Source organism: Chelonoidis abingdonii, chromosome 1 (assembly GCF_003597395.2).
Source record: "Chelonoidis abingdonii isolate Lonesome George chromosome 1, CheloAbing_2.0, whole genome shotgun sequence".
NCBI lineage: Eukaryota > Metazoa > Chordata > Testudines > Testudinidae > Chelonoidis > Chelonoidis abingdonii.
In genome coordinates, this window is record NC_133769.1 from 191,220,090 (window position 1) to 191,242,747 (window position 22,658).

General features: G+C 40.5%; 1 protein-coding gene across 1 annotated transcript in view; it reads right to left on the reverse strand.

The window, feature by feature from the left end:
* The window catches only part of TMPRSS15 (transmembrane serine protease 15), a 92,241-nt gene that overhangs the window by 11,825 nt on the left and 57,758 nt on the right, over positions 1-22,658 (reverse strand). The window contains exons 16-21 of the mRNA XM_032786010.1: positions 20,197-20,286; positions 18,677-18,802; positions 18,063-18,203; positions 16,331-16,441; positions 13,211-13,343; positions 3,085-3,180 (exon numbers count right to left, since the gene is read on the reverse strand). Coding sequence (XP_032641901.1) covers positions 3,085-3,180; positions 13,211-13,343; positions 16,331-16,441; positions 18,063-18,203; positions 18,677-18,802; positions 20,197-20,286 — 697 coding nt within the window. The remainder of the gene's footprint in view (positions 1-3,084; positions 3,181-13,210; positions 13,344-16,330; positions 16,442-18,062; positions 18,204-18,676; positions 18,803-20,196; positions 20,287-22,658) is intronic.

Consider the following 22,658-nt stretch of genomic DNA (forward strand, 5'->3'; position numbering starts at 1 on the left):
CAGTTGTCCCCTGTACCTGCTATGGAGAAGGGATCTGAACTTGGGTCTCCCATATTGCGGAAAAGTACCCTAACCACTAGAACAGCTTCAATAGGAGAGAGTAAAACACCCTCACAGCAGCCTATCCTATAGTCCAGTGGCTACAGTACACTCGTGCAATGATGGAGACCTATGTTCAAATCCCTTTTCTACATCTGGCAGAGGGGGGAACTGAATCTGGGTCTCCTACATCCTGCATGAGCGCCCGAATCACTGGATAAAGGTTATAAGATAGGCAGTACTACCTCTTTTCCTTCCCCTCATGCCCACATTTGGTGAATTTAGCCATTAATTTCCTTTGTTATTATTTTTAAAAGCATCTGGAAAGGAAACAATACATTTTATTTTGAGTCAAATGAAATGTTCTGTTCCACACAAAATGAAACTTCTCTTGACTTTTTCAATTTGCCAATTTTTTTCAGATTTTTTTTTTTTGGGTTGATTCGACCCAAAGTTGTTTTTCAATGTTTCAGAGCTGCCAATGAACCAGAAAAATTGATTATTTGCCCAGCTCTAGTCCCCCTCCTCTCCCATTGAAATGTCAGGGAGGCTTGGTGTGTGCTGACTGCTTCCCCTGCGTTACCTCCAAAGGCCCACTTGTCACACTGTATATAGGAGTTGGGCTGGCAGTGACTCCTGTGGTGGTGGTGGTGGATGACTTTGATGTCTGCGTGAATATTATCCTTCCCAGTTGCTCTTAGCAGAAATATTTCTTACTGTGGACAGTGGTAGATTAGCCACTGGGACAATGGGGCCCATTTCCAGGGACCCTGGCCAATTGGGAGACCCTCCAAAAAATAGGTGCCCCAGTGCCCTGACCTAGTCCACCTGCCTGGCACGCCTGACAGAGAGCGGGGTCGGGGCGAGGGGGCTTGTACTGCTCCTCTGGCTCTCCTGGTGCTCCATCGGGGCTGTGGGGGAAGCCCCTGCTCCCCGCCAGGAGTTCCAGGTGGGGGGGACAAGCCTCCACACCACAACCCCATTTCCCTGGCAGGAGCGCCAGGGGGAGACTGCTGGAGAAAGGGAATGGAGTGGGGCCTTCATTTGCTCTGGCCGAGGTCCCCACAAATCCCTAATCTGTCTCTGGCTGTGGAGCCTGCCATGCCACAGAGTTGCTTAGTGCATTGCCCCACCGATGCTTCTTGCCCAATGCAAATGTTATCTTTCTGCCAGTAAATAAGTTCCCGGTGTGCCCCAGATATGAACAGTGGTTTCATTTCTGGGTCACATTTTACTATCCTCAATCAGTCAAAACTCCTATGATCTTTAAAGGGAGTTTTGACTGAGTAAGGACTAAATGCAGTGTGGGATCTGGCCTTCATGTATTGATTATCAATTGACTTTTATTATTATTAGTTTATTTTACTAAAAGAAAAACACTCTAATCCTCCTCTCATTCTGTAACATTACAGCTTCTGTGAAACTACATGAGGGTATAATGGTATCACTGTAATAAAGTGAACCTTATCAGGAGTCCAGATGATAAACAGAAAAGAAATCTCTTTTTGCAGTAGGAATGCAGTTAAGATAAATGGTCTTCTTCCTTTTCCTCTCGCTCTCCTCATTCTTTAGTGTCTAACTGATAGTAATAGAAGATACCTTTAAATCATAGGTTTCTCTTTAAGATCTCTCATGGCAATGCTTGTTTAGACGTACATTTTATTAAAAAAAGAAAAATAGCTTTTAATGATCCTCCATTACTGTAAGATGTTTTTTTCCCACCACCAGTGAGACTGATAAATATTTGGTATTAACAGAATAGAATTAGAACAGAAAATGTATCAGTCAGCTTCCAGCAGGGAAAAAGAAAACTCTGTAGCAAATTAAATATTCTCTATAGCTTTACTATTGTGCAATATGGCTCATAAGTGAAGCCTACAAGACTATTGATGCATCCCATCTTCAATCCAGTCTAAGCAACTGAGCAATTATATGGTAATTTTCTGTGTCAGTGCATCTATCAATATTCCAGGAAAATGTAACTGTTAATGTGATAGGACTACTAAGTTTTCTTAGCTCCTTTAAGGCACTGCTTTAACTGAAGTGTAAACTGTCTTGCTAGTCAATGGCAAGCATCTCTCCTTTTACAGGTGTGCCTAAAGCACTGCACCTCTTGTGAACATAATTCTTTGCAACTATTAAATTCAGGGTCTATAGTCAAGAAAAGCTCCCAATTATTCCAAACTCATAGGAATCCTTCAAAGTCACATCAGATATAATATAGGGTAAAAGAGATTAGGGGCTAGGATATGGTTCTGAACAGCTCTTTGCTTAATGAGCTGATTTCCGTGGGAAAGATATGGAGACAAAGCCAGAAGAACTATACAGGCCTCATTTTATTTTGGTTACTACCACTTGCCTTAAAACATATCCAACCAGGAAGAGAAGGTCATTTTTTTTTCCTAGCCGGCTATTACATTTGTATTGCTCTCTGTTCTTGTTATAGATTGGTCCCAAACTACCAGTTTTCAGTATTTTCCTCACATTTTATATCTAATATGAGAAGTGGTGTGGGCTACAAGATAGAACACTGGACTGGGACTTAAGAGATCTGGGTTCTTCTATTCTTGCCATCAATCTGAGCAATGACATTGGACAAGTCACCTCACTTCTCTGGACCCCTTATTCTCCATCTGTAAAATGGGGTTAATGATACTTAGTGTAAAAACTTTGAGATCTATGGATACAAAATGCTATGCAAGAACAGTACTATTTATTATTGAAATCACAGTAGCACATAGACGCCCTAACCAAGATTGTAAAATACAAACACATAGAGAAAGTCTCTTCCCCAAAAACTTACAATACACAACACATGGTAGGGGAAATAGAGACATGAAATGACTTGCCCAACGTCACACAGAAAGTCAGTGGCAGAGGTGGAACAGAATCTAGGTTTTCTGGCTCCTAGTGCAGTGCCTTATACACTAGACCACACTGGTTCTCAACTAAAGTAAAGTAGAACAAGGCATTTATTTCTATATTTATACTACATTACTATCATCAATTTGATCCTTAATATGAGAAAGATCCATTGATGCCTACCTTGGTGTAAGTATTAGGCTCTGGTTAGCTGCTTTGGTGATTTTTACAAATGGCCCATTTCCAGTGGATAACATCGCTGATGATGTATTCATATTTCTATGAGGAAAAAAAGTGAGACATTTTTAAGATACTCATTGTGCTTCTCTGACTGGATGACAGTTCAAAAATGATTATGTCTGGTAGTACTGGTTCCTAAAATAGTGGGTATTATTCAAAGATTTTTGAGATTTGAAATCTAAAGGAAAAAGAACAGAAACACACACACACACAACAAAAAAAAAAACCTCCCACAAAAACCAGGTACTACCTTCACTCTGACACACACTTCTTGAAATATTTCATTTAAAATGCCTGAATAGCATTGAAAGGTCAGGATTAATGATTTTAATGACAGTGAGTTATCAGATTTCTGTTTTTCAATGCCACCACTAAAAAGTATTGCACTGCCATTTTTAAAAGACAGAGAATTAAATTTTACTATGCAGTGTTCAACAATAGTCAATTGAAACTTGTGTAGCATGGTTCTGTACTCCGGGGGGAAATTACAGTATTATGTACACTGGACTTTACAGAACAAATAGAGGTAAATTCTCTATACAGAAGAGTTTAAAGTGAAAGGACTTGATGGAGCTATTTGTGAAATAAGATATTACTTAATGTGAAAATGGGTCTAAATTAAGAACGGAAGAGACAACAATCCAGAGGGACAGGAATGGATAAGAACAAGTACAATATGATTGCCCAGTTACTTGGGAGGCTACTGTGTGGTTAGAATTTTTTTTTCTAAAAAAACCTCAGTGTTTTTAAACTTGACTATAGAATAGCATACAAAAACCTAGCCAGCTTGAAAATTTCAGCTGAGCAGAAAAGCGTAAATTTATTCTCCATTGATTTACACTTTGTGTAATTATCACATCTGTGCAACGTCAGGATAATATACTGCCATTCTAATATGAGAGAATCTTACATGCACTTTGCATTGAGGTAAATGGCTACACAACATGTAAGGCAGTGGTGAAGCAATTCTACAGTACTTATGCATGCAGTTGGGAGAGAACTATAACTCTGGATGCGAAACACAACTCCCCCAAAACTGAAGGCAAATTCTGATCTGAACGTCTGTGTCCTGAGCCAGTTTCTTTAATGAGCTGAACCAGAACCCACTGGATGTGATTCTCCACTGTCACATCAGTTCCATGCCAGTTGCACTTTATTGAATTTAATGGAGCCAGGCTAGTGTAAAAGTGGACTAGAGCATTGGGCCGTAAACATTAAACCCCCTATATTTGGGAGAAGGTTAACTCTGGATTCAATTCACGATGAAATCTTAGTAACATGGGTCTGTTCCTAGTTACAAGTCCGTTCAAACCAACCTGCTTAAAAAGCAGTCTGGAAAGGGAATACACCCTTATTACACACCCAATTTTCAATACAGTAAAGTATCATTGTTTCATATTGTTCTACTGTAATGACAAATTCATGTACTTGAAAAATTCCATCCCATCAGTTACTTGGCCTCACAGGCGTTTGCAGGAACATAATAATGAATTATACCAAAAATACAGTCAGAATTCTGTTCTGATTTACACTCTGTGCAACCTCCCTGACATCTTCAGCTTTCTCGAGGACTGGGGAACTTCTCTAATGGCTAGTAATAGGGGAGGGATAAGCTTGTTCCAGTAGCAAAAATCTTCTGGAGGAAACCTCAACATCATCTCTGTAAGGGTTCGATTAAACTGCCCTACAAACCCATCAATCTGTGGGTGATAAATTAATTTGTTACAGGTCACAGACCTGTTGGAACAGTTGTGAGGTGAAATTGATACCTTAGTCTGTCAGGACTTCCTTGGGGAGAGACATCTGGGGAAAGGTTCTAAAGAGCTCTGCAGCTCAGTTTTCACCATGACATTCTGGAGGGGGATCGCCTCTAGGAACTGGGTGGTGTAGTTGAGAATGGTCAGGATATATTGGAACCCCTTGACTTTCTTCAGGAGGGGTCCTACCAGGTCCATTGCGACTCTCTCAAAGGGGGAGTTGATCACCGGCTGGGGGACAAGGAAAGCTTTCAGTACCCCTTGTGAGGCTGTGAGTTGACACTCTGGACAGAAGTCACAAAAATCCTTTACCTCCTGGTGTCAGGATCTGAGCTAAGATCTTCTCATGCCCCAGATGTCCCGTCACGGGAATGGTGCGGGCAAACTGCAAGATGGCCCATTGGTGAAAATGGAGGACTACCAGCTAGGTCTGGATATCCTGGGTCCAGGAGTCACGATCGACTCACTAGGGGCAGTTGCCTGTCAACTAGAAGTGGGGATACTGCATTGTCTGGGAGTGGGTGGTGTTCCATGATCTTCCCATCACCATGAGTCAACTGCTCATAGGCCTGTCTCAGGGTGAGGTCCTCCCACTAGTCATGGTTAAAGTCTGAGCCTAAACCAGGGGGTTTGCCATGAGTGAGGGGCTCACAATCACCCCCTTCATCAAGAAGGTTCTGGTCGGACTTGAGGTATTGCTGGTTGCTTGGGTTGAGGTTCCTGTGTGCCCAGTCTGTCCCTTCCAGGACCTCTCCCTCAAAGACACCCTGGGGTTGTTGGGACTCGAGGCTCACGGTGCACAGGACCCCCCAAGAAGCTGCTCCACTTTCAACTTAAGATGATGGGCTAGGCCAGACTTGGTGCCAGGTCCACTGTCGTAATCCTCATATCCTCTCTCACAGTCAAGGTGATCCAGGCCTGAGGGTAGGGCTTCATATCCCCATGATACACTGCAGCCACGACCAGCTACGGGTCTGGGGCTTGACAAGGTCCTGACATACCAGAGTCTGTCCACAACTAGAGTTGACGAGGGTAGAGATCCAAATTCCATCCACGTCTAACAGGGTCGTCACTTGGCCCTGGGGGCTGCTTACATGGCCAAGATTCCCTGGTCCAGACTCAGCTGAAACTGAGGAAGCCCTCCAGGTCACCTTTGGGACCCATATTTGTCAAGCTCACAGGCACCATGGGGATAGTCGGGGTCACTGCTCCCCCAGGACTGGAGCTGCTGGTGTTGGTACCAACACGGCCAACTGCTGCAAGCACTGCCATTCTTTGTGCTAGTGTTGGGTCCCTGGCTCTTGAATCAGTTGCTGCTGCTGGTTCCTGAGCTGTTGCAAGCGCTGCTGCTGCTCAAGCTGCACTGTATGCTGCTGCTGTTGGCACTTGGTGAGCCACTTGATAAGCTTCTTGACCTTCAGCCTTCCTGGTTGGGAGGTTCACTGTTCTATCATCCAACAGATGGTGGGGATTTTATATGCTGCTTCTCTGGGCTTGTCCCCTTGTTTCAGGAGTGGGACAATGCCTGAATTCTCCAACAATTGTAGTGGTCTCTCACTCTTGAGTCGCAAGAGGTCAACCTGGCTCACTAAAGGAAGACAGTAATCAGTAGTCTATGGGGGAAGCTCTTGCCCTCTGGGAAGCACAAACAGTCTTTAGCCCACAGCTTCCTGGCTGGGGCAGACTGCAAGTAACAGTTTATAAGGGGCTTTGGCCCCCTGGCCTTGGTAGAGCACAGTCTTTGGTGCAGGCCTCTCGGTCTAGAATGAGTTTGCAGCCACCCCAGCTGTGAGATGGCAGAGCCTCATATCATGATCCTTTAATTGAATACACATTTTAAATTTGATTGGTTGAAAGAGATCCTGTAATAGGGCAAAAACCTATGATCCTTTCTAACTCAAGTCAAAGCTTCCACTGACCTCTGACTATCTACTCAGTGCTTTTCTTCTCCTACATTTCATGCTTTTTTTCCAGCCAAGTTAGAACTGACTATTTCTCCCTCTTGCTCCTCTATTTGACTAGTGCTATCCTGTCTGGATTACTGTTCTGGATTTCTCTGAATTTTTTTCTAGTCTTTGACACCTCCTCAAGATAATAGCTCCCTCACCTCCTGAAAGCAAGTTTAAAGTGCTTCTCTGAGTTAATCCTCAAGAGTTTCTCTTGATTTATCAAATTACAACAAGTTAGTTGACTCCAGGTTTCTTAGATTATTTTGTTGGAACACATAAAACTGTAAATTCCAAAAACATGTACTGGATTCTAATCTGTTGAATAAAATATCACCTCATTAAAAATCAATGAAATGTCTTCTCTATTCTTTCTTCCTTTTCGGTAAAGATAAAAAGAAATAAAGTGCCTTTATTGGAAAGCTATTATTGTAATAACTTTTATTTCATTCAGTAAAGCCAGGATTTCAGTTATACAGCATTATTATCTCCATTATGCAAGAGAACATACACATGGTGATGCAGGCCGTGTGTGCCCTGAAAGGTTTCAGGCAACTGTTCTGATGAGATTCTTCTATTGTTCTGTCAAGTACTGATCAGCAGTTGGAAACAACAGAGAATAAATATGATTTAAAATGAAGGAAAAAGCCATATGCATTTACAGATATGTCCACTCTTACCTTTGCTAATTCATACTCTTTTCTTGTCTGATTTAATTTATTAACATAAAGGGCTGAATCTTAAAGTCTGGATTGGGGAATTTAATATTGGAACCCAAATTGATGAAAACAATCCATTGGAAGTTTCCCAAACTGTGATTAAATGCTTACAGTTAAAGAAAGGAAGGTCCAGGATCCTTACTGGAATCTGGGAGATCCTGGTACAATGCCCTGTTTTTGCACAGACTTTCTGTGTAACCCTGGGCAAATTGCCTTAGTTCCCCACCTTTAAAATGGGGAAAATAGCACATACCTATCTCATAGGGCTCCCCAAATTCCCTGCACTTATTAATAGTGGAAACTCTGGCTCAGAAGATATTATCAGGTCCCTAGGGATCTGAATTCTTGCAGTACTGACAGTATCAAGGATTGGGACAAGTGGGAACCTGTGGATGATGGCTTTAGTACCAATGCAGCTGGCACCAAGCACTTGGTATAGGATTCCCTTGGTACCATAGATAGGTGAGCAGTCTTTCTGGTTATTGGTAATGAGTGTTGTTCAGGGATGGGCTTGGTCTTTTCAAGCCTATGTCTGCTGCTCTGGGTATGGGTACCTGAACTCTGTACTGAGTTTGTCTTAGATGTCTGACTCCTTTTTGCCTTTGCTATACTGGCCTCACTCAGATCCGACACAGACACCTTTTAGGATCTGAGGTCTCTGTAGTCTTTTTGTGAGCTGGTGACTGATAACTTCTTGGAGATTTCCTCATCACATACTTTTGCTTAGAGGCAGATGTAGATGAAGACTTCAGCACCATAAATGTATTTGGTGTCATTGTACTGCCTACCTCTCTGCTGGTCTCCGGTGACTGAGATATCAATGCGGATGGGGCACTAGCTGTACCGGGAGATATATGTACAGGGGGGAGGGCTCTTTCCCAAATCTAAACTTGGATGTAAATCTTGCTCCATCTTAAGGAGTTTAAACTTAATTTCTCTGTTTTGAGGGGATTTCCCCTTGAAGGAAGTGCAGATCTTGCACTTGCTGGGGGTATAAGACGGAAGAGGTACTGGGAGAGTCTGTCACTTATTGGAATAACCTCACAACAGGAGAGGCACTTCTTGAATCCTGGGAAAATTCTAGGCATTCTCAAGCAAAACTAATGAAAATTTAACCCCTAGAAGGTAAAATCTCCTAGCTATGTAACTATCTCTAGGAATAAAAATATTTTTTTAAGAAAGAAAAAAATAAACAAAAAGGAACAGTTATTCTAGAAACTATAACACTGTAAGGCAAGGAATTATAAGATAACTAGCTGAGAAAAAGCTAAATATTAGAGAACAGGCACACAGTTGACTCCATCTTGGGCCAAAGGAGGTTGAGAAGGAACTGAGGGCTGTTCGCCTATGTGGGGCATGAGGATGTGTGGGGTGCATGAGTGAAACAAATTGGCGTGGCTACTAAAAATCTCTGATCAAAGGGACAGGGCGCAAGCGCAATGAAGTGGAGCATCTGCAGAGGCGCTATTCGAAGAAGAACTAACATAAGAATCTTAACATAATGGGGTTTGTTTTAAGATAAGTTTGCTGTGAAACTGCATTCCTAATATGCATATACAGTTATTATATTTGCATGCATCAATCAGGTAATTGTACATGCAAATTGCCATCATGATTTGTACATGCAGATACCTGATGTGTACACAAATGCAGTGATTGTTCAGGCAAAAACAACACACATTTCCTAAGCTAATGATGAAAAATAAGACCCTGAATATTTTCTTGAAGGGCTCCTGATTAGGTTGATTTTTGTAGTTTGCTTATTTATCACAAAGGAGCTTTAGGACTCTTGTCAGATCTCACAAGCTAAGATTTCACTTAATAGCTGGATGGGTGACATCCACTGAAAACAGCCTGCTGCAAGAAATAGTGCTGGTTATTCAGTGATGCACCATGATGTCACTAGAATTGCTCCCAGTGTAAATGAGGCTAAAATATGGCACATAAAACTGCACTGTAAATGTTGAAAGCTTAAAAAAGCAATGCCTTCAGGATCTCACCACACAGGGTATCTCACATACCACTGATTTAAGCCATAGGTAATTTTAGAGTCACTGGGCCATAGGTGCTAGGCCAAATTTTGTTTGTGCCCCCATTTTATGGCAGCAGCTCTGAACAGGTCCTCTTCTTGGATGAAATTAAGAAAAGGAGAACATAGGCCATGACTTATGATAGACTGTGAAATAGTGGGGGAATATCCTTTTGTCATAAAACTAGACTGGACAAAGTAACAGAAAATATACTGAAGGGAGCAATCTGGCACTGGCAGGAGGATGGACAAAATGACCTAATAGGTCTTATACATCTTCAGTTTCTTTGATTTTATTATTCAATCTGCCCAGCTCACTTTACTGAAGTATTTGCCCAACAGCAGGACCCACACACAGCTTTGACGGGAAGGTCAGAGCTTACCTGAGTTCAGTTTACTATGCTACAGTAGGTCTCTTTAAAGAGTAAGAAAAGAGTTCAGGGAGACCATCTTCTAACTTCTCAAGCAGCAAGGTTGACAGAGGAAGTTAATTAAGTCACACATACAGGGATAAGAAAGAGCTCAACTTTTTTTCCCTTGTAAGTTTGATGCCAGACAAAAAGTGTCCTCAGGTCACTATCAAGGAAGTTGAATGTAAGAACAATCAGTCCTCTGACTTACTCCTCTTTGCCACTGTGGGAAGGCCAGACTTTTCTATTTTCATCGGTGGTTGGTCTTTTTCCTTCAGGCAGTAAGTTGATGTGGGCAGACACCAAGTTTCCCTGTGGACCTTGATTGCTGAAGCTTACTCTTTTAAAAGATGTTCCTGCTTTAGAAGAGAAGCTGCTGCTGGCTCCTCTCTTCCCTCCCCACTGCGCTATTGAGTTTACATTTTTATATGTCTCCTTCTTTACAATATCCCTTTCAACATTTATAAATAAGTATTTTATTTCCCTACTGATTGCCTTTTTCCATGTAGGAAATTATTCCCCCTCTTTGTCCCTTATTCCCAGTTTTTCTAACATAGCTGAAATTAGCACTGCTTCTCTTGTTCACTTCTGCCAAGCGACAGCCCAAGCCAGATCACATAAACCAGTGGTTCTCAAAGCTGGTCCATCACTTGTTCAGGGAAAGCTCCTGGTGGGCTGGGCTGTTTTGTTTACCTGCCATGTCCTCAGGTTCGTCTGATCATGGCTCCCCCTGGCCACGGTTTGCCTCTCCAGGCCAAGAGGGGCTGTGGGAAGTGGTGTGGGCTGAGAGATGTGCTGGACACCCTTCCCACAGCCTCCATTGGCCTGGAGCGGCAAACCACGGCCAGTGGGAGCCGCGATCGGCTGCACCTGTGGACGTGGCAGGTAACCAAACCGGCCCAGCCCACCAGGGGCTTTCCCTGAACAAGCAGTGGACTGGCTTTGAGAACCACTGTCAAACTAGATTACTGCTGTTTCTATGGCTGCCCTCACCCTCCCTCCCCCCCCCCAAAAAAACCCCAGTGTTTTTTGCAAAACTTCTCTAGTCAGAGGGTGCATTTTTAAAAAAAAAAAAAAAAGTGCAAAATTAGATATTTCTAGAGCTGGTCAGGTGACAGTACAAGTTTTCACGAAAAATTCTTCACTTTTTCACTACAATTTCCAATTTTGACTTTTTAAACAGAGGCAGAGCGGCTTTGAGAACCACTGTTCTAAAGAGCTACAATTACATTCCAAATAACCATAAAGGATCACAGTAAGATGGGCCATTATTCCACAGAACACTGGGATATTACAAATGGACACTGGTGTTATTGAGGTTCTGTGATAGCTCTTGGGAAGTAAAGAGGATGAAGAGCCAATATTTTGATAATAGGGCCTAATATTTTGCCCATCCTTTAGTTATAGAAGATCAGAGAGGAACCTGCAGAGGTTAGGGACAGGATACAATGGCAGGACCTTCCACCACTTGAAGGCCTGGAAGAGGCCCCCACTCAATGGTAGCTCAAATTTCACCTTACCAAGGCAGAGAGCATGGATTAAGGTTTCTACAGAGAAGAACACAGGTGACTATTACTTGGCATATCTTCACCACTCCTCCTCACTAACTTATTAAGGTTTATTATTCTATTTGAATGAGTCCATAGCATTACAGGTATATCCCAACAATACTTATCATTTCTTATTATGCTGCCTGTTCTACTATACTGAGGAATAAAAAGACTGAAATGGTCTTTGTCTCATTTATAAAGCGGACAGAGCTCTCAGAAGAAGTGTGTCTAACGGTTAAGCAGGATGACTGAGAATCAGGTAGAGACCTATGTTCCCAGCTCTGCTACTGGCTTGGTATGTGAGTGTAGGCAAGTCACATAACCTATATTTCTTCCTCTGTCAAATGAGTAAAACAGATGTTTTGTGAGGCGTAGTCAATATTTGCAAAGCACTAAATCAGAGTCACACACTGAAGTCCATAATTATTTTTTATGCATTACTTATATATCGACCCTGTGTGAGCTGAGAGCAGAACTCAGAATTATGCCTAGGACTCTCAGAATAAAACACAGACCTCTACTAATTGAGCTAAATAAGTGACTTAATTAGCTGACAGCAGTAGCACTTTGTTCAGTCCAGTTCTCCTACTAGTTTTTGAATGTTATGATTCCTGATGTCAGATTTGTGTCCATTTGTTCTTTTACATAGAGACTATCCGGTTTGGCCAAAAGAATAAATGGATACAAATCTGACATCAGGAATCATAACATTCAAAAACCAGTAGGAGAACACTTCAACCTCTCTGGTCACTCACTAACAAACTTAAAGGTGGCAATTTTTGCAACAGAAAAGCTTCAAAAACAGACTCCAAGCTGAGCTTGAATTAATATGCAAACTAGGTACCATTAATTTGGGTTTGAATACAGATTGGGAGTCATTGGGTCATTACACCTATTGAATCTATTTCCTCATGTTAAGTATCCTCACACTTTCTTGTCAGCTGTCTAAAATGGGCCATCTTGATTATCACTACAAAAGATTTTTTTCTTCTGCTGACGATAGCTCATCTTAATTAATTAGCCTCTTACAGTTGGTATGGCTACTTCCATTTTTTCATGTTCTCTGTATGTATTCTATTCATCTGATGAAGTGTGCTATAGCCCACAAAAGCTTATGCTCAAATAAATTTGTTAGTCTCTAAGGTGCCACAAGTACTCCTGTTCTTTTTGCAGATACAGACTAACATGGCTGCTACTCTGAAACTTTTTTGACAGATGCAATAAAGAATATTGGAATGATCAAGCCTCAGGCAGTTCATTTCAAGAAAGTGCTATATATATATAACAGTTAGAGAGTTTTCCATACCACAGAGATTTGGGTATCAGGCTGGAAATCTCACGAAAAAAAAGGCTTTCTCATGAGATTTCTGGATTTCCTGGATTTGGTGAGGTGAGAAACTGACAACATGGAGACAGCCTCTCTGGAAGTATTTCAGTTTTTCCAGTGTTTTATAGCTAGCTAAAACCTGGAAATCCAAAGGGTAGTCTTTTTAATATATATTTTCCAAATCTCAAAACAATGTCACTCTCCACAGATATGTGAATGCTTCCTTTTCTGTACAATCCTGAAGTTGTTCAAACCAGCTAGAGAAGCACGTTTCTTATGCAGTAGATGTATAAATGAGATGCTGACAAAGACAATAACTAACATTACTTACCCTAGTCCTAGCAGTTGACAAACTTCATCTGAAATCTGCTCACTCCAGTAATCTGCACATGCTATATACCAATTATTCTCAATCCTGAACTGTACCAATCCATTGATGCTTAGAGAACCATTAAACAGACGCACTATGGACAAAAACAGACATATGGATTGGCAGGTAGGCTTATAATACTGGAAATATAACAGACAGAAAGTCAGATTCACTAGTGCTTGCAGAGGGAAGTATAAATTACATAGCCTAGCAGAAATGAGGAACCCTTTGTCCCAGAGGTGACACAACCCAACAGGAGGAAGGCATGCTACTGCCACTTCCTCTGGCCAGAGCCGGCACAACCCATTAGGCGACCTAGGTGGTCGCCTAGGGCACTAACGTTTGTGGGGCAGCAACCACGGCAGCTAGATCTTTGGCAGTCCCGGTCATTGGCGGTATTTTGGGGGCGTGACCTTCTGTCACCTAGGGCACCAAAAAAGCTGGTGGCGCTCCTGCCTCTGGCATTTCTGACATGGGAGACAGTTTTAATTTACAGCCAGGGGATCTCAGGAATCTTGTCAGTGGAAGCTATTGAGTTCATGTACCGAAGCAGGAAATGCTCCAGCCAGTCTATCCAAGGCCCCTTCCTGGCCAGTATCATCCTCTTTTTCAACCTATTGCACAATGATTTAGGGATCCAATTTTCACTAAAACCAATTGGAGATTAAGTTAAAACCAGAGCTGACTGAAAATTGGAATTTTAATCCTGTAAGAAATTCTGATATTTCAACATTTGCTTTCATCGTTAATTCGGACTAAAAGTTGAAATGTCAATTTTTTTCACAGAGCAAAAAATGTTAAAAAAATATTCAAATGTTGAAATGCTTCATTTTGGTTTTCTTCAACATTAAACTGCATCTCCTTGGCCTGCTGTGGAGGCTCACAGGAGCTGTAACCTGGTTAAGCAGCCCTGCCCCAAGTGGAGAAGGATAGCATGAAGACTCCAAACTATGACAGTGGTCAGGCACTGCTGAAGCTCAGGCAGATAAAAATTATTGTCAGCCTGACCTGAAATGAACCATTACATTTCAATTTTCCCAATGGAAATATCAACATTCTCCCCCCCCCCCACAACATTTTCCTGTGAAAATTTCTTATTATGTAGAAACCACATTTTCCATTAAAAAAAATCTCCTAAATATTCCTGACTGGTTGAATCTAAAACAGCACACAGTAGAGCTTTGAGAATGTCCTCTTCAATATGCAATTAGTATAAGTATGATCCTTCTGGTATTCATATTGGTGAAATATATCATTACAAGGTAGAGATGATGTATAGTGACTAGTGACTGGCAAACTTAAAACATCAGGAAGCTTGGATAAGCCCAGAAAACGTTAGAAGGATCTGCACTGGGAGAGCTCCCTTTCCCTCTCTTCTGTATCAATCAGATCTTTCTGCCTTCCTTTTGACTCCATTTCTCTCATCTCCTTGAATATCCCCTTGAAATTCTTTATCTTTCCATGAACTACAATTCCCTTTCCCCCATCTCCAACAAGCCCCAATAAATTCTCTTATTTTGGTAATGTTGGTAAGGGAAACAGGGAGTTCTGATACTGGACCCCAAACAACTGCTACTCTCAGTCTTCAATATATTAACAACCTTCTCCAGGTGAGAGAGGGCTTAGAATATGTTGACTTTTCTATGACCCCTGAGAAGCACCAGGAACTAGAGGATTTGAAGATGACAGCTAGTTTAGCTTGATTGCAACAGCTGATGAGATCTTGAAAAGGGTTTCAGCAAAATTAGGAGAAATTTTGGGGACTAAATGGGGTCTAACTGACTTTTCACTTCTTTTTGAGGCTTAGACTGAGGTTAAGGCTAGTTCTTGTGGGTTTTTTTGTTTTGTTTTGGTAACAGCTCGCTCAGCATTAGAGGTCTAACTCAATAGAAGGTGTTAAAGCAATCTGTGCCAAAAACATTTCTTTGGGATCAAGTACATAATAACAGAGCAGGAAATGACTGCTTTATCTATCTTTTAAATCTGCAGTATAAATGGTTGAAAATCTTTTCCAGCTGTTCTTAGCTACATAATTATATTCACAGCTTTTCCTGTAGGTGGAGGCTGCAGGTCAGTTTATTTTAGGAAATTAAGAAAAAAAAAAAAAAGACAGCGACATTCTCACACTCAAAAAGAACACACTGAAATAATGGAAAGAGTCAAATTCTGCTTTCGCATGCATGCACGTAGTTCCAGTTTAAGTCAATGGAAACTGCCAGTACACATCTATGGTCATATCTCGGCCCTACAAGTTGTCTTTAAACCAGCCAAAGGCAACAATTTGTATCTGAATCTGAAAGCCTGCCCTTAAACGTTCCCATCTGTGGTCTATAGAACTTGTCAGAAATAGCAATTTCATTTTTTGCCAGACCCAACATGATTTTAACAGTTTGTGCATTTAAATTGTCATTTGGGGGCCATTATATCCATTTTACATGAAACTAAAGTAGGTACTGTGCATTTAATTTTTATTATCTTCACTGATGGTAGCATGACAGCAGCTATTGCTCTTGTTGTCATGGTAACCTGCACACGTGAGCAGCTGTGAAAAGCAGTCATAATGCTGCTCCAACACCTGTATGAGACAGAGCCTAGGCAAGCTCTCTGGGTCAGGTATGGGAGCAGCGGTTTACAAGCAGTAAGCATTTTGCAGTAACCAGCAGTCAGACTGGTTTTCTTAGAAGAGAAATCTGCCGGCTTACTGTGGTAGAATTAACTACACAATTGAAAAAGGATATTCTCCTGTCATTTTAAGTAGCCTACACCTTGAAGTGTTGAGGACACTCCCTGCTTTCACAGGCATATTTACCTGTTTAGATGTAATGTCACAGAATGACTCACTTTGTTCTCTCTCTCTCAGACTTCAAGCCAGACCTTCAGCTTGTGTAAATCGGCACAGCTCCATTGAAGTAAATGGAGCTATGTCAATTTATATCTGCAGAGTTTCTGACTCTTTACATTTGTTCTTTCTTGAATAGTTATTTCCTTTAATAAAAAAGTAATAAAATAAAATAAAATAAATGATCTTTATTGAATATACATGTATTGTTCTTTGGGTACGAGGAAAACATAAACACTTACCACACTCTGCTTCATCAGAGCCATCTTTACACTGCCATTGTTTGTCACAAAGGTTAGCAAGGGGTACACATTCCCCACTTCCACACTGATAAGCATTGGGTCCACAGGGTTCTGCAGAAAGATGAAGGACACAAAAGCATAATTACAGAGTATGACTAGTTAACAGATCATCCAACCCAACTGAAGGGACAAAACTGTGAATCTAGTGATAAAATGGGCAGGGGCTCTTCACTGGTATTTTATTGTTATGGAAACACATGGGTTTTTAAAATTAATTTATACAAAAAAGTTAAATGGAAACAACTATATGCTAGTTGCTGCTGTTCTATTGTTAAATACGATACACATCTGAGGAGTGAGAAAGGAACGAAGACTTCAATGGGTTTGGGACTTCACACCATGGTTTTCGAAAGTGACTAGAGATTTTGGATACTAAGTACTCTTCACTTTCCATAAATCAGGCCTTTTTAAGGCATCTCAAAATTGGGCACCCAAATCTGGAGGCACCCTAAATCATGAGTCACTTTAAAAAAAATCTTGTGTGGGGAGAAATATTGCAGAGGAGCAGAGGGACAGGAAGAAATGGTGAATACACCAAGCTAGGTGTAATCTAGTTCAATCAACTGCATATCAGAAGGTTACATGCCTTCAGAATATACAGCTACATTTGTTTTCTCCAGACTGAATTAGGGAGCAAGGAAATGGAAAAAATTGCCTATTCCATTGACAAACATGTTTACTTCAGTTTACTTTGCCTTTTTGGCTACGCTAGCCAAAATTTTAGACCTATGTTTAAGGTGAATCCGTTGTTTTATATTTTGGTAAAATAAGTGATATACTACCAGGTTAGTGTCATACAAACACATATCTGGCTTTTGATACAATTTTGATTAAAACAATTATACACGTTATACACACAATGGCCCAGGTGTCCAAAACTTCTTTGGATCAGATTTTCAAGTGTTCAGCATCCAAAATTAGTGCCAGATTTTCAAAATAGCTCACCTGCTGCTCACTGCCAAAATCTTTTTAATCACTTTTGGGAAGAGCAGTTACGTGCCTATTCCCAGTAAACAAAAAGGACAGAATTTTTAAAGGCATCTTAAAATATAGCTAGGCACCACACAGGTTTTTCAAAAGTGCCTAGGCACCTAACTCCTATTGATTTCAGTGGAAGTTAGGCACCTAAACACTTTTAAAGTGGGAGTTAGGTGTCTAGGCACTTCTGAAAATCTCATATTTGCACTGTTACACACCTAAATATCTTTCAAAATCTGGCCCATAATTACTGTGTACACTAATCTGTTCTAATTTATCAGCCCATGATGGACCAAAATGACTCACAAAGCACTATTCTGATTATTGGGCATGAACATAATTAATGTGTGTCGGTAACTTTCCATATATTTATTTTTCTAAAAAAAAAACCAACCAACCCCCCCCCCCCAAATAAAATAATGATAAACATGAAAATACTGAGTCAAATTCTGCCCTAAATTCAGTGGCACTGCACAGGGTTCTAGTCAGTTCAGAATTTGGACAAATTTAATATTCTGTTCAAATGATGTTATAGTGACAACAGCTGTCCATGATCAGATAATCCAAAGGTTAGACCAACATGCTGCATACTGCTTTTGCCATTCTCAATTTCATATCAATTTTTCTACAATTTTAACTTTGTTAGAGCATAATTGTGTCTGCTTAAATCCAACAGATTGCGTACTTTACTCACCAGGCATGCCAAGGTTATAACCAGTAGTGAAATTTGCAAGAAATCCTTTCTGAGTTCCAGATTTGTCAGTAATGAAGAGCACTGTCATCTGGTTAGTGGTAGAGAAGACATCTGGAACAGGGTTTCGTCCTGTATAGACAGCTATTCTCAAGGAAAAGATAAGTACATTGCAATGGTGGGTTAGATGATTTTCATTTAGATGGATTGTCAGATGTTTTTGGATGCCATAGGATGAAGGATATTATTGTTCATATTAAGAGATAGAAACAGCAACATATGGGTAGTAATTATTTCCCAAGCCTCCTACATCCTTGCAGGTGTTTATAACAGGGAGGGTATATATTCCAAACCTGACACATTAATATAGCAACACAAGCCTTGATCCTGTCAACACTTACATGTGCGCTGAGCTACAATGGGAGTACTCCTGTGTGGAAAGTTAAGCACATGCATAAGTCGTGACAGGATCACATAAAGTAAATGTATCCTTATGCCTTCTCATCAACTCCCAAGTCTCATGAATCTTCCCAAAATACAGGTAAAAACAGAGATGACTAATTCCTTTTCCATCATGTTGATCAGAGTGCTAGAGTCATGCCTGATGTGGTACTTGCCTAAAAACAAGGAATCTGCTCCTCTTCCATCTCTGATTTCAACTACATCGTAGATATTTTCCAGCTCAAAATATAGAAAATGAAGCTGAATGTTTTCCCCTTTTCCAGCATTTAAATACCACACACCTAGAAAACAACACCAATTAAAACAAACAAAAACAAACACCCCACTCTCCACACATGTACTTTATATTTACTATAGTATTTGCATTTTGACAGGTCATGAAGGAAAAGATCTTGGGTAAAATTTTCAAAAGAATTTAAGTGATTATGAAGCTAAATCCTATTTTCATCAGTTACTAAGGGTCATATTTTTAAAGATATTTAAGGGCCTAATTCCAAATGATCTTTCTTGGCACTTAAATCCTGTACAACTTGGTAACGGCATTATTTAATTAAGAGAATCATATGACATGAGTCTCGACATTCGAATTATGCTCCTTCTATGGAAAAAGCCTTTGCAGCTGGGGGTGTATTAAAGGGAAAGATTTGTTTGACAGAAAACAAAGAAAGAAAGAAGGATTACGTTTGCTCTTTTCTCCACAAATTGAGATCTCATGTAACCAGAGTTGCCCCAGGACACATATACAGCAACATAAGTAGGATATAACTGACAATCTTTTTCTGTGCACCATGCAATTCTCAGAATGTCTTGAGTCCCATACTAAGATCCCAATTCAACAAAGTAATTAAGCCCATAACTAACTTTAACCATGGCCTCACTACCAGTGACCTCAATGTGACTACTGCACATGCTTAAGTCAGGCATGTGATTAAGCATCTTGTGGAATTAGTGTCTGAAAGTAAGATACCATACCTTATCGTGACAACCCCCGCCCCAAAGATTTGATTTCATGTGGTTAACACACCAGAGAATTCACACAGCTCTCCTACAACAACTGAATAAAATTTAAATTTAATTGAAAAGCAATAACAGTGCTTTCTTCTTCACTTCAAGCATCAGTAGCAAATATTGTACATTATCAAAACTTTGTGGGCCTGATTTTCTTCTGACTTATACCAGTTTTACCTTGGTGTAACACCTTTAACTCCTGATTTACACCACTGCAAGAAGAGAACCTCCAATCAAAATCACTCACAAAATACACATAAATGTTCTTCCTCGTAAAATATTTTAAAATTAATTATTTTATAGGAGGTGTGATTAAAATGCTGCCTGCAGGTCACATACATCAAGCTGACAGAGTTCTCCAGTGTGGCCCATTGCTACCCTTACTGCTTTTAGACAGAAATACAGCCTATAAAAACTACAGCTCCTATATTGCTGTGGTGTGTGCACCAAAACTGAGAGTGGGTGCATTCTTCTTCACAATTTATCAGCTAGCTACCATATAGTACCTCAGCCTCCTTGCAAGTTGCCAAAACATGACCCTCAATTAACAGTCATCCAATTACACAGCAAGGTTTCTTCTCCTTTCTCACAGCACACAGTTCCTATAATCTTATCCCATTTTTATTGTACTAATCCTCCCTGAAGATCTGGGGGAGGGGAGACTTACAGGAGGCTTGGTGGGGATAATTGTTCGGGAAATTTTCAGAGCTGAATGTAGTATTTGGTTCCCACAGTTCAAATGGTCCCCCGCAGTCAGCTGAAAGAAAAAGCATTTCAGAAATATGTCACCTACTGCCTGTTTGTGCAACCAATTGCCCAGAAAGACCATGTTCCAGTCAGTAAAATTACAGGTCATACATTTAATGGTCACTTAATGGTATTTCCTTCTGCTTTATAGACCTGGAAAGAACAGCAACATTTTTATAAAGAGAATGAACTGCTTTCAACTTTACAGTAACAGTATAAACGTTCATAGCCAGATGATGCTATTAATACACGATCCTGAACCACAGGCAGTGAGGAGTCAATCTACTCCAGTGGGAGCACTAAGTCTCAGGGAAGCAGAGTATCTAACAGAGCTCCTAAGGAATACAGCAGCTGCTCCTCTCCTTAGGAAGATACAATATGCACTACTGTCCAGGGCCAGTCAGCTCTACTGGCTGATGCAGAGGTGGACAGTACCATGATTCAATCAAAAGCCTTTTTGTAGATTCTATTGCTTATGTGGTTTTTGTGTGCTGCAAGTGTGATCACTCTTGGTGAAGTCCTCCCCTTGAACTTTGGCAAAGGAAATGGTCATGATCTGTCCCTTATTTGTTGTTCAAGGATTGCTAAGGGCATTATATGAGAGCAAATACATGAAAAGACAGTTTTAAATGTACACTGTCTTGTTTGACTGTACAATATTTTAAATGATTGTTATTCAAGAATTACAACAACCCCCCCCATAAAAATTAATGTAAACCTTGGAATTTTAGTTAGCAACATCTCTGTCATGTACTCTTTTTCTAAATGTCTTTATATTTGATTTGCTAGCCTGGGAAAATACTGGATGCTCTTAGACACACCAAAGGTACTTTCCTTTCTTCATCCACTGAATAAATTGTTAATGGAGACCACGTGGAACTAAAATGGCAAAGTGGGCTAGATAATTTGCCATTTAAAAATTTGACAAATATGAATATGACAAATTTTTAATATATATGAAAAATAATTCCAAGAAAAAATTTTGGGAAATGATTTAATGATTTTTCATTCAACTTTGGCCATAATTAAAACATTAACCTGCCATAATAGCTTGCATGATTCCCTATACTTCTGTATTGCACTCTTGTTTAAGTACCATAGTAAGATTCTAGGGCTGAGATTTTCAAAGTTGCCTAAGGAATTTGGATACCTAATTCTCAAAGGGAATTGAGTTTCTGAATCTTGTAGACAGCTTTGAATGTCTCAGCCCAAATGTTTGCCATCTGAAAATACGGAACCAATTTTGGTCTTGATAAAAATGGACACAACTCCCATTGTCTTTCAAGGAGCTACTCATGCTTATACTAGCTCTGAACATGGCCAGCAGTGCTTTATTGTATTCAATTCTTGAGGGATACAAGCTGATTATCAGAAATATAAAATTACAGTGAGCTATTCCAGAGCATCCCTTACCATATTGCACTGTTAATCACTGGTATTACTAGTAAAAAGGAAAAACCTGCCAATCCTTGGTTAAGGCCATGCAAGGGATGGGAACAAGGGATGTAGGCTGTGCAGTGAGCTCCTGATCTTTACTGCCAGCAGAAGGTAGGATAGTTCCAGATGATGATGAGAGGGAGAAGAGAAATGTGCTTTGGAACTCACTTTAGTGCTCATCCAAAAGGATCATTTGCAATCCCATCTATTGCAAACTACTAACTGGAGCATGCACCCAAAAAATCAGGGACCTGACTCTACCTCCAAACTGGCGGATCCTGCCCTATGAGACTAGTGTGGCAGCAGGTGCACTAACCAAGCCCTGTGAAAAGCTTAGAATTATTATTAGGAATTATTCTAATTGTGTTCAATAAAGCACTAGCAGGGTATCCATCCCTACTCCTGTGCAGATGCATTGGTGGGTGAAAGGAAGAGTTCCTCCCCAGTGAGCCCATGAAACTCAGGGAAGAATTTAGCCCAGTGCACTTAACAGAACAAATTTTCTAATCTAACCTTATAGAAAAGGCTTTAGCAATGTTTTCAATAGACTTTCTGAACTTATTTGTGTGTGTGCCTCCCCTCCACAAAGAACATTTCCTGAAGCCTTGAGATTTTCTCTCTCCTCTGTTTTCTATGCAGCTGTTTCCTCAGGGCATGAGAGGGACCTAACTGTCTTGCTTGGCAGTGCATAAAACTAGCCTTGTCCTAATTTTAAAATGAATAATTTAACAGACCACAATTGGATTATACTCTAAAAAAGAGAGCACTGAAGATGTGCCATTATTATTATTTCTATAGAGCCAAAAGTGTGCATGCCACCTTTGACAGTATGTAGCACCATTTGCTGATGTGAGCTTTTATTTGTTTTATGACACTGCACTCTCCTTCATTCCTGGACACAGAGCTAGAACAGAGGACTCAGGTCAGGAGACTTAGGCTGTAGTC